General features: G+C 41.7%; 1 protein-coding gene across 1 annotated transcript in view; it reads right to left on the bottom strand.

Annotated features, from left to right (window-relative positions):
- Nucleotides 1-13,080, bottom strand: part of kcnq3 (potassium voltage-gated channel, KQT-like subfamily, member 3) — a 438,332-nt gene that overhangs the window by 90,305 nt on the left and 334,947 nt on the right. Inside the window, exons 6-8 of the mRNA XM_073043231.1 lie at nucleotides 8,535-8,571; nucleotides 5,720-5,808; nucleotides 2,913-3,053 (exon numbers count right to left, since the gene is read on the bottom strand). Of these exons, the coding sequence (XP_072899332.1) occupies nucleotides 2,913-3,053; nucleotides 5,720-5,808; nucleotides 8,535-8,571 (267 nt within the window). The remainder of the gene's footprint in view (nucleotides 1-2,912; nucleotides 3,054-5,719; nucleotides 5,809-8,534; nucleotides 8,572-13,080) is intronic.

Raw genomic sequence — 13,080 nt, 5'->3', positions numbered from 1 at the left:
ATCTGTTCCATAATTTTTATATAGATATTAACATCTTTCTAATTCCACAGAATTACCTAGCTCTTTTTGAATATACATTGGGCTGGAGATTTGCTTTTGGTTTCATCTTATGAACAAGGAATAATGTGCCACAATATTACAAGTTTAGCAGTAACTTTATCCTTTTCCAACTTTCTTAGATTCAATGAATGAACTCCAAATTCAAGGACAAGCGATGTTTATTGGTCATCTCCAACTGCCCTTGACCTGAGTATTTATTAAGCAATTTCTGAAGGCAATTTTGAGCCAACAACTTACTATATAAGGAGTCACATGAGGACAAGGCTGGGTAATACCCTGAAGAACGTTAGTGAGCCTGAAGGGTTTTTGCAACAACTCCAGTGTAATTGTCATTCAACCATACATGAATACAGCCAAACAAAACAGTGTAACCCCTGGGCCGAGGTGCAAACCAGAGTGCCAACAGTCACACATAGCACATGGCACAGTTGGCATGCATAAGACAGCAAGTATACAAAGAGAGCAAACACATCTAAAATAGCAAGTGCATATAAGATAGCAGTAAAATACAGTCACACCATAAAATAGTCCAAGTCCCTGAGTCCATGAATGTTGCAGCAGTCTGTATTCAAACACAATACAGCTTGTCTTCTGCTGAGTGAACAATGGGGAGGAACACTGTGCCACACTGCCCCAGTCGCACTGACTCTAATGCCTCTCTCCTGGGTGGTTGCAAACATGCAACACTGTGCTTGAGGCATATGACCGAGACCACACAGCTCCCCCACCATCCACCCCTGCTGTCCACCAAAAGAACTGAGTCGGACTTGCAGAATTCCACATTAACAATGTTAAACAGGGTCTTGTGACCACAAGAAGAGTGATTAAGATGATCACTTGTTGTTAGGCTGCACAATGCCATCGCCTAAGACCCCTCCGATGCCTCTCTGACACAGGCCGCAACCCGATCTGCATCAGGTCAGCTCCCTCACTGCCGAGCAACTCGCTGACGGGGTAGACCTGCGGTACTTTAAGTTCTTAATGTCCAGCAGGGTCTTGTGATCATAAAAAAAAAAAGACAAATAAGAGAAAATCTGCAGATGCTGGAAATCCGAGCAACACACACAGAATGCTGAAGAGTTTTGACCCGAAACATCGACTGTGCTTTTTTTGCATGGATGTTGCCTGTCTTGCTGAGCACCTCCAGAATTCTGTGTGTGTTGCTTTAAAAAAGACAATCATACCTTTGGTTGGCCTCGTAGAAGCAATTGCTTCCATCTTACTGGAAGTGATCAGGCGGTTTCAAGATCACCGTTGCAGGACTAAGTTTATAATCTAATTAACTGAATATAAATTCCGAACTGCTAAGATGGGATTTGAACCAATGACACTGAATTATCAGTTCAAGCCTCTTTTTTACTATTGTTCTGCCTCACTTTGCCCAGTCACATAATCTATCATGTTCTGCATCCAAAGTTCTACAGAACCTGCATTAAAAGGATTACTCATATTCTCCCCATCTTGACTAAATTATTAGGAAGCAGTGCTGAGTCTGTACAAGACCTTACTTAGAGCACAGTTGATCTGTTAGATTTCCATTACAGGAAATCTTGAAAAAGATTTAGCGGGTCAGACGGTACCAGGCTGAAAGAGAACAAGAATGAAAATTGAAAAAAATGCATGTTTTTATGATTATTGATAAATATGCTGAAGAAAGTATCATTGGAACCTTTTTATTGGTCAGCATAAAGACCATGAGTGGATGCTGAGGTGAAATTTCCCTCAAGATAAATTCAAGGTTGAGGAATCACAGCAGTATTTCCCAGCATAATGTAAGTGCACAGGGAGGGGAGGGAGTCTACAGAAGACGTGGTCTTTCTTTTCTGTATGAACTAGACAAGCATTGTTGTTCTTCCAGCTCTATTAAATACTTTCACACTCCAATTAAATACTTTCACCGCTGGACTCCTTTTGGATTTGACTGCTCTTCCCAGCAAGTTTTGCCTTCTGAGGAGCCTGCGCTGGTCATCTAATGTGGTCCTCAATAATCGATAGAGTTGACTGCAACATCAAAGCACAGCAAACTTTTCATCCTCATATCAACACTGAACAATTCTGCAAGTCTGAATCTGAATGTGGTGTAAAATAAAATATTGATTAATCATGGAATTGTACAGAAAAGACGTCTTTTGATCTACTTCACCTATGCCAACCATGATGCTTATCTACCCTAATCCCATTTGTCTGAATTAGGCCTACAGTTCTTTACACCTTTTCTATCCAAGTACCCGTCCAAACGTCTTTCAATTATTATAATTGTACCTGCCTCCACCACCATCTCTGGCATTTTTTTTCCAGATATTCACCATCCCCTATGTAAAAAAACTTATCTCTCTGATATCTTTTGAACTTCTCCCCTCTCACTTCAAACTTGTGCCTTCCAGTTCCAGACTACCCAACTTATCCAATCTGTCTTTGTAACTACAGCAACATCCAGGTGAATCTTATCTGCATTTTCTATTCTATGCCTATGTTAGTCCTGTAATGTGGTGATCAAAATGATGCACAATACTCCACAAGCAGACTAACTCATGTTTAGCACAGTTGCAATGTGACAAATGTAATAAAAACTTTCTTTACACGATTCTTTTCAGAGTTGGAAGTAGGTGTTTTAATTCACTGAAATGCAAATGAAATGCTAAGGAATTTTAAAAAAATAAAACACTACCCGTGTTGGAAATCTGTAATAAAAAGAGATAAATATTTTTAATATTTTCTGTGTTTGTTATTTGAAAACTTATGATTGGTTACCAGAGAATATTTTGCGTACAAGAACAAAAAGTCTTTCAATCTCAGAAAAGCCAAACTATTTCCTCACTCTTTGACTGAATAGCATCAGCAATATCACTTACCAAACCCCACCACAGTGCATCTGCATAGGTATTGAAGTCTTGAGTACTGTTTCTGGCATTATCATCTTTTTCAACCAGATAAACAAGGAATGAGGCCAAAATGAGTGATAGGAATCCAATGTACCAGGCAGTGATGAGTTCCTGAGAAACATGGATAAGATCTATTAGTGCCTTTCAAGTGGATAAACACATAGGTCCCAGATGCACCCTCAAAGAATTGTTAAAAGCCATCCAGTTCTTACCAATTTGAGCATAAATAACTCCACATGGTGGAATTCTAACTGTTCAGGGGCTGCAAGAACAGATGATAAAACTGGCAATGCTAGTGGTCGTTACAGTCCATGAGTGGACACATTGAAACAAATAAAAACACAAAATGCTGGCAGAACTCAGCAGGCCAGACAGCATCTATGGGAGGAGGTAGTGACGACATTTCGGGCTGAAACCCTTCATCAGGAGCCCTGATGAAGGGTCTCGGCCCAAAACGTCGTCACTACCTCTTCCCATAGATGCTGTCTGGCCTGCTGAGTTCTGCCAGCATTTTGTGTTTTTATTTATTTCCAGCATCTGCAGATTCACTCGTGTTGACATTGAAACAAATATTGCTTAGCTTTTTATGGAGATACATTACTTCTAGTTCAATTAACCCTTGCCTTTGCTAAGCTCCCAGAGCTAGGCCTATGTGGGGAAGAGCTCACCATGCCTGATGCCATGGCTTAGCTCTGGAAATCATATGGGTTTGCTCAGGCAGAGTCTCACCAAATGCTTGGCCTGATCAGCTCTGGGCACATTTGTTCCCTTATGTACTGGAGTCCGAAATGAACATCACGCACATTTCTAGTTTAAGATGTTTCTGAGTAGATCAGTTTCTTCTTCTCTGTAAAGCCTATCTTCTACACTTCCAAATGTTCCTCAAAGCTTAGATTTGTGTACTGAAGACTACAGAACGCATTCCATCCTAAATGCCTCTGATGCTTTGATTTTCAACCATTCATGAAAGCTGTGCTAATTTTAGATGAAAAATTTACATACCATTTTTGCAAATTGCTTTTATGTTCATCAATTTTTGGCATGCTACCAGACAAAATGTCTGCTATTATAAGAAATGGCAACTTCCAAAATTCCACTGTACAAACTATAGAATCCTGCTCCATCTATGTTCAGTCAGTGAAGATAGTTTGTTATGGGCTGATATTCAATATTCCTGGAAGGAAAAAAAACTGTATATTTTCTCTTAACTTATATCCTCTGTTACTGCTGCATCACATGACAACCTGAGATGAATTTATGATGAATGAAAACCAGATTCTATAATTGGACACACAAAATGCTGGTGGAACACAACAGGCCAGGCAGCATCTATAAGGAGAAGCGCTGTCGACGTTTCGGGCCGAGACCCTTCGTCAGGACTAAAAAAAAAGTAAAGATAGTAAGAGATTTGAAAGAAGTGGGGGGAGGGGGGAAATGCAAAATGATAGGAGAAGACCGGAAGGGGTGGGATGAAGCTAAGAGCTGGAAAGGAGATTGGCGAAAGTGATACAGAGCTGGAGAAGGGAAAGGATCATGGGACGGGAGGCCTCAGGAGAAAGAAAGGAGGGTGGGGGGAGCACCAGAGGGAGATCGAGAACAGGCAAACAACTAAATATGTCAGGGATGGGGTAAGAAGGGGAGGAGGGGCATTAACGGAAGTTAGAGAAGTCAATGTTCATGCCATCAGGTTGGAGGCTACCCAGCCGGTATATAAGGTGTTGTTCCTCCAACCTGAGTTTGGATTCATTTTGACAATAGAGGAGGCCATGGATAGACATATCAGAATGGGAATGGGACGTGGAATTAAAATGTGTGGCCACTGGGAGATCCTGCTTTCTCTGGTGGACTGAGCATAGGTGTTCAGCGAAATGGTCTCCCAGTCTGTGTCGGGTCTCACCAATACATAAAAGGCCACACCGGGAGCACCGGACGCAGTATACCACACCAGCCGACTCACAGGTGAAGTGTCGCCTCACCTGGAAGGACAGAATTTTTCAGCGAAACGGTCTCCCAGTCTACGTCGGGTCTCACCAATATATAAGTTTCAGCGAAACGATCTCCCAGTCTGATTTCAGCGAAACGGTCTCCCAGTCACCTACACTTGGTCCGCCAGAAAAAGCAGGATCTCCCAGTGGCCACACATTTTAATTCCACGTCCCATTCCCATTCTGATATGTCTATCCATGGCCTCCTCTATTGTCAAAATGAATCCAAACTCAGGTTGGAGGCATGAACATTGACTTCTCTAACTTCCGTTAATGCCCCTCCTCCCCTTCTTACCCCATCCCTGACATATTTAGTTGTTTGCCTGTTCTCCATCTCCCTCTGGTGCTCCCCCCCCCTCCTTTCTTTCTCCTGAGGCCTCCTGTCCCATGATCCTTTCCCTTCTCCAGCTCTGTATCACTTTCGCCAATCACCTTTCCAGCTCTTAGCTTCATCCCACCCCCTCCAGTCTTCTCCTGTCATTTCGCATTTCCCCCCTCCCCCCACTACTTTCAAATCTCTTACTATCTTTCTTTCGGTTAGTCCTGACGAAGGGTCTCGGCCCGAAATGTCAACAGCGCTTCTCCCTATAGATGCTGCCTGGCCTGCTGCGTTCCACCAGTGTTTTGTGTGTGTTGTTTGAATTTCCAGCATCTGCAGATTTCCTCGTGTTTGTTCTATAATTGGATCCATTTTTGAAAAGCAGTAAACATAAATAATGGCAAGTATTAAATCAGATTCTGGTTCACTGATTAGCCAAAGATTTTATTCGGTTTCTGAAAAGACTTCCTGACCTTGCTGTGTGAACAAATTGCGGAACCTAAAAGTTTCCATGTGCCTCCTCTTCGGTCCATCCGCAACATGCGGAGTATTTGCAACAATCACCACAGAACCAATCAAGACGATGATATCTGGAGAGATACAAGGAAAATACTTTAATTTGAAAAATGCCTTTGGTCAAATCCCCCCCAAAAAAGTCAAACATTCAGGAAGAGCTTAAGCTTCCCAACAGGAGCAGTTATATGTCTTAAGGGGCCATTAGGGGAAATATAAGTCATCGGGGGGCAGTAAGAGGCTCCTTAACTTGAGGCAAGAGACATGACCCACCATGAGTAGAGTGGGCACTTCCAAAAAATAGGATGAGGCACTGGAACACATTAAGAACCATAACTCAGCAGGCGGTGAACACTCGTCCTCACACACGCCTGAAACTCGGCAACCATACCAGCCAAACAAGCATTATTAGGGATGCATAATTTAGCAACCAGGGTGCCCTGCCCAACAGTTCCCCTTGACTCGTGGCATGGCACAAGTTCATCCAATTTAACAGTTGGTAAGTTAAGTACACCCTCTGAGCTTTCTCCACAGATCTACAGAAAACAGGACACACAATGATACAGCACTGGCCAGAGCCAAAAGGCAAAGTAGAGCCAATTAGTGAACCCACAGACCCTGGGGATTCTTCTTGAGGTGTTCAAAGCAACTTGGCTTCATATGTTTGGTTTTTGGGGAAGTACTGCATGATAGGTGGTCGGTCAAGAACCATCTTTGAGGATTATAAGACCTTATGTGATTGGTCAATTGCCCTAACTGGAATCATATAAAGGTAGCTTGCTGAACACCAGCTCTAATCCAACTAACATTCAGATTCAATCGGAACCCTTGTCAACGTAATCTTTGCTGTTGTGATCGTCTTCGCCTTGCTGCTTCTATCATTCCATCCGTCTCAACTCACTACCATTGTCTCCATCTGATAGGCATTCCCAGTTTGCATTAATTTCTTATTTTAAAATAGCCCCATTAATGACAGATAAATATGCCCAGCATGATCTCTATGTGCCTGAAGGCAGTGAAGTCTTGAATTCTAATCCTGCTAAGAAACTATAGGAAGTGTATCAATACACTGTCACATACCTGGCGTATGGTTTTATTCCATTCCCGTCAGATCAGCAATGCCCCATTTGTCTTATTTGTAATATTATACTGTCTAATGAAACCACGAAACCATCAAGATTGCAGGAACACTTCCATAAAAGACACCCTGAAAAGGCTACTTATGGTTCCAGAAGATGAAAGCAACATTTGAAAAGCGTTGCACACTTGAGTCATTTGCCAAGAAAGCTAAAAACGACCTTGATAGGATTTGAATGATCTGAAAATTCCAGAATGAGTATTAACCCGTTTCTTTGCAAGGTGGAAGAACAGGAAGAGAGCTTGCAAGAAGAAAGTATCGAAACTCAGAATGATGAAGAAGCAAAAATGCTTTCCAAAAATGTTGGCTTTTGTGGTATGTTGCTACACTACCATACAAAGCTTCCTGGTCTTTGGAGAAGAGCCAAACCGCTCTTCATTGCATTTCCATCCTCCTACCTTGTTGAAAGAGGATTCAGTGCAGTGAACAACATACAAAAAGCAGAAACTGCTTGGACATTGTTACACATGGGGACTTAAGGCTTTCGTTGTCACAACCTGAACCAGACATTTCAACTCTTGCTAAAAACCATCAAGCTCAGATATCAAATCTGCTGTACAGTGCACAGGTTTAAAGACAAATAAAAATTTAAAGCAGAATAATTTTTCTCATATTAGTATATGGCAGTTTTTTTAAGGTGCTTTAGGGGGACATTGGAAAATATGAAGGTGCTTTAATGGGTTGTTGGAAAATATGCAAATACTTTGGGGGGGAGGTTGGCTACAAAAGGTTGGGAATCACTGAGACAGATTCTTCAAAGGATGGCTTTCAACCAAAGTTGCACCCTCACCAGAGTAGAAAGGTTGCACATTTCTGTCCTATAAACACTCAGCTAACAATCTAGCACAGTACTAATGGGCTGCTGCACTGTTGGATGTCCTGGCTTTTAACTGAAGTGTTAAACCATAATCCTATCAAAAATACATAAAAAGTCCCATAATACAACCCCATGTTTAGGTCGGCATGCATCTCTCAAGCAACAGGTGCTGAGTCACTGTTGTGTGTGGGAGGGCCCCATTTACTTTGTGGCTTTCCTACAATGCCACAGAGACAACACTTCAAATGTAATAATTGGCTGGAAGGCACTTTGGGAAATTTATGGCTGTGAACAGCACTGTGTAAAGGGATATTCTCATTCTTTCTATTTTGTTATGCTGGTACCTTTTGCCATGAGAAAGTGGGATATGTAGCCCAGACTCCATATCCAGCATTGCCTGGTGATGGCTTAAATGGAATGGCAGAAAGCTAGGAGAAAGTTTCAATGTGTGCATGGAATGTGTGGGGTGAAGTTCATCAATCCCTGAATTAAGAACAACAAAGATAAATGAGGGAAATTACTTTAGCTAGAGGGTGGTAAATCTGTGGAATTTGTTGCCAGGAATGTCTGTGGAGGCCAAGTCATTGGATGTATTTAAGGCAGAGATAGATAGGTTCTTGATTAACCAGGGCATCAAAGGGCATGGGGTGAAGGCAGGGAAGTGGGGATGACTGGAAGAATTGGATCAGTCCATGATTGAATGGCTGAGCAGACTTGATGGGCCGAATGGTCTAGTTCTGCTCCTATATCTCATGGTCTTAAGGTCTTATGGAAATTCCAGCTGGGCCTTTACCTGCCTTTAATCTGTGACCATTTACCATGTGGCTAGTTAGAGATGTGCAGAGAACTAAATTTCTCTGTAGTTAACAGCCAGAGAGAACCTGGATATATTCTGAAAAATAATATTCCCAACTCTGATCTCATTTCATTCCATGTGATTTTTGGATTGTTACAATTATTCACTACCTCATTCCCTTTTGCTCTCACCTACCTCTCTAACCTTACTCCATTCTATCCACTCAACACTTCCCCCATCATCACACAAGGCATCTCTCTCTCTCTCTCTCTCTCTCTCTCTCTCTCTCTCTCTCTCTCTCTCTCTCTCTCTCGCTCTCTCTCTCTCTCTGTCTCTGTCTCTCTGTCTCCAATTCCATATTCACTGAGTTACAAGTCAAAATAGGAAGAAGCTGTTGAAGGTGGGTTTGGAGGGCTTTACTGGCCAACCTGCATTTGTCTTTAAAATGTTTTGTCTGGTTTGCAGCCAACAGCCAATGTGTTTTAGCAGTTGGACCCACAATATTTCAGGGTTTGTGGTGATGAAGGAGAGGATCATGAAGTGTGCGAGAGAGGAAGTGGTTCAGACTTGAAGGGGCACTCTAAGACCAGACTTGGATGCTTACTCACAGCAGAACTGGATGGTAGATCTTGGCTCTTTATGGTTCCTTCCTCCATTTTATCTGGACAGCCTGGGATTAGGTTGGAACTGGAGACCTGATTCAAAGTGGCACTCAGAATAAGAATGATCGCTGGTGTTAAGGTGAATATGGTGGTCAGACATTGGGCATGGCGAAAGGTTCCTCTGGAGATTAGGTATACAAGTGAAGAACATTGTGGGGTGTGTCACATGGAGTTCTGGGTCTGAAGTGACAATAGCAGTGAGGGAGGCCACAGATGAATGTGGTTTCATGCAGCAGCCAGTGGATGAGGTGCTCAACAGAGATGTTTTAGGAAGCACTGCATGATAGGTGGCAGGTCTGGGACAGGAGGGAAGACATATTTGGAGATGATGGTGATGGTGAACACTGGATTGTATGGCGATGGCCAGGAAGTGGAAGTGAAATAGAGGTCAGAGTCAATGAATATGGATGGTCTGATATGGGTGTGAAATCAGCAGAGACTTGAAATCCTTGTGGTTTCCTAATCAGATTGGGAGCAATGGCATTGCAGTGACAGTATCAGAAATAACTAGCCTTATCCACTTGTCCCACACACACAGATGGATTGTTTCCTCAGTGAACCTGTTCCACCCACATCCAATATTTGAAACAAGCATATTTTTGTTCCAATGCATAGCATATATGTCAGATTTGGGGGTTAAAATTACCCACCAATCCTTTCCTAATATATCTCCCATGGTGAAAATTCTTCTGTTTCACATACGCTCAGCCATATAAACTCCATCTGAATCTCTTCTGAAAAATTTGAACAGTCTGTTCGAATATAAAGACAATCAGAATATATATTGCTTCTTTTTTATGAATGCCATTTCTTGGAATCCATTTAGCAACCAGACACTTATACTCAATTTGAAGTTTAATTTTGGAGGATTTTGAGTGAAGGTCTCTGCACCATAAGCTTTTCTTTATCCTGGCATTAATTTTCTCTCATGATTTATCTAAATCTTCTCTTGCCTCCATCAATTGTCTTAAATCTAAACTTTCACAGGTCTTTTCCACACTAAATTAAATCCTTTTTTATGGCATAAAATGCATTTATTACTAAGGTCTTAAATATCATTTCTGCTTAAGTAAAAGCCTTTGAGATGGCTTTTCCTTGTCCTAAGCCAGCACAGTGTAATAGCTGAGGAAACTGAAACTGCTTCAGTTAAACTTAATTAGTATCTGCCAATGGAAGTGGATCTTTAAAGTCCCAAGGCATTACTCAAAGAGTTGTAGTGACCAAGATTCCTCTCTCAAATTTCTAATTGGTCATTTATTAAATTACCAAAAGTGTAAGGTGGCTGCTTAACTGCTTAGATAATAATAGTGGCAATATATCAGAATAAATTGGAGGTATTTTCTGACATATTATACTGGATTTTGAGACCAGCAGCAACTGAACACCAGTAGCCTTCAATAAGGTTATAAGACCATAAGATATAGAAGCTGAATAAGACATTTGCCCCATCGAGTCTGCTCGATCATTTCATCATGGCTGATCTAATTTTCCTCTCAGCTCCAATCTCCTGCCTTCTCCTGTTACGAAGCCCGTAACTGGGTCACTTACCAGCAAAGATAGAGAGGTCAGTTGAAGTCTGATGATACTATTTTTAACAGTATTTATTAGTAAAAATACACAAAAATAATATCAATGCAAATATACAGATAATATACGTCGTCAATACTAAATCTAAAAGTGCGGGTATAATAATAATCAATAAGAAATAAGCTCTATCGTTGTCTAGGGGATAATGTATTGTCCGATGGAAATATATAGTTCACTCAGTTCATGCAGGCTGCAGCCGTTGGGGACCGCTGTGTTGCAATGGTTGGAGAGAGAGAGAGAGATTTGGAGAAAAACTTGCCGGCTTTTCCTTTTATGATTTCGATCCGTCAGGAGTCTCGTTGTCGTGGCCTTTCACTTGTGGCCTCTCCTTTAGCTAAACCGTTCTTCCGTCAGGAGCCCGCCACCCTGGCAAGGGAGGACGCACATGAGCCCCCACTGGCTGTCGCTATTAAATGCTGTCACAGGATTTCTAGCGTTTCTCCTGGTGCATCTAAAGGGGTTGTTCCCCAGACCCTCTTTTATCCTTACTCACGGGGTCTCAGATGTCAATCAGTTTGGGATGATGCAATCCCTCAACCCCTGAGGGGTTTCAATGAATAGTACAGTACTCAATACACAATTCCGTCTCCAAGAGACAATGGCCGTTATCAGTGGTTCCGTTTCGCTGAGGTCAGGACACATTCCAAACCTTGTGTATTCTGGACATCTCTCTCTCTTTTCCTGGGTCCCAGACCCAAATTAATAGCGATCTTGCGATTCTCAAAAAGGAGGGGGCGACTTTGTACCCTTTGGCCCCTCAGAGTTGCATCACATTTGTAACACCCCCTTCCTTCTAAGATTTTTACCACAGGTAAAAATTAATTAATACAGAGTCTTACAGGATTTCAGAATCTAACACAATACAAAAAGAGTTTTTTTCACTACAGAGTAATACAGTTATACCTTCAATTCAGCATCTAAACAGCGATTACATTGTCACTTCCTTTAATATCTTAACATCTTGTACCTTAATAAATTCTTGTAGCATCAGACTCCAATTTAATAACCACCTTTTTTTATTCCTTTTTCTTCAGCAAACAAAAACTAAAGAGTTGTGATCTTAGCTTACGTGTATATTACAAAAGTTCATGCAAATACTAATCTTTATTTTACTTTCAAACTTAACAGTCAATCTTCCATGGGGTTGTCTTAGTTACATGCTTTGTCGAAATCCCTTAAAACTGGATCCTGTTATTTAAAGTGACATCCTGTCAACCCTCGCCCCTTTTCCAGTTAACTCCCACGTGGTTAGCTTGTATACCAGTGTGGAATAGGCTTTTGCATGCTCCTTTCATAGGAGTTATTTTATCAACAATGTTTTCCAAACTTAGCCCATTGGCTGAATCTCCACACAATTCTTTATTTTTAAGCAAGTCATTAATTTTATCTTCAGGACCCTTCATGCTATTAGTTTTCAGTTTAAAATCTGCAAGCGATCCCTCTTTGTCCAAACAGCATTTCAAATTCTGCCTCTTCACAGCACACTCTTGAATAACAATAGCGTGTGGGGCACCGTTACATTCCAAATCAAACTGTAATTGATTCGCAGGCACCGTGTTAACAAGCCCTTGTCCCTGCAGCCTGGTTGCTGCTTCTGACATCAATCCAGACTTTAAATTTTCTTCATTCAATTTAGGAACTACACTTTTCCCTTCCCCTTCAATAATAATATTCACCTCACCACCTTTTATCTCCTCACTAACTTTTAACACACCTTCGAACACAAACAACTGGGAATGCTCACTTCCCACTAGTACCACGGTTAACCCTTTCTTCACTGAACCAAGTCCATCTGACCCACAAGGACTGCATTCCTTTTTAACCGAATCAAATACCTCAGACTTTTCCTGAGTTTCATTACTAGGTTCAGTACCACGTGCATCCACATCTTGAACACACTCAAACGGGACATCTGCCTCTTCCAGGCTTTCAACACCCGTACCTTTTTCAAATTCTAAGTTCCCCTGATCCTCCCAGTTACTCTCTGGGCAACTCCCTTCCGGAGTACACTCAACCCTACGGGCTGAAACAACCTCATCTGCCAACCCAGCAGACTTCTTCAAGGTAATGGCATCTTTTTCATCTAGGACTGCCCTCATTTCATTATCGGGAACACCTTTAGAATTTTCAACTTCTTCAAACAGTTCTGTCAAGCCAGACAGATCATCCATGTCCAACCCTGGACCTTCTAACAGCCTTATCTGTTTCTCATTTTTACTCCGTGCCTCTATAAATCTCCTCCTGGCTAAGGGCAGGTCTATCTCCTTTCCCTTACTCTCTTTCACCTCCCTGTTCTCTGTTTTACCACCCTCTAACCCCTC

Source organism: Hemitrygon akajei, chromosome 1 (assembly GCF_048418815.1).
Source record: "Hemitrygon akajei chromosome 1, sHemAka1.3, whole genome shotgun sequence".
Classification (NCBI taxonomy): Eukaryota; Metazoa; Chordata; class Chondrichthyes; order Myliobatiformes; family Dasyatidae; genus Hemitrygon; species Hemitrygon akajei.
This window is presented reverse-complemented; position numbering and strand designations above follow the sequence as displayed.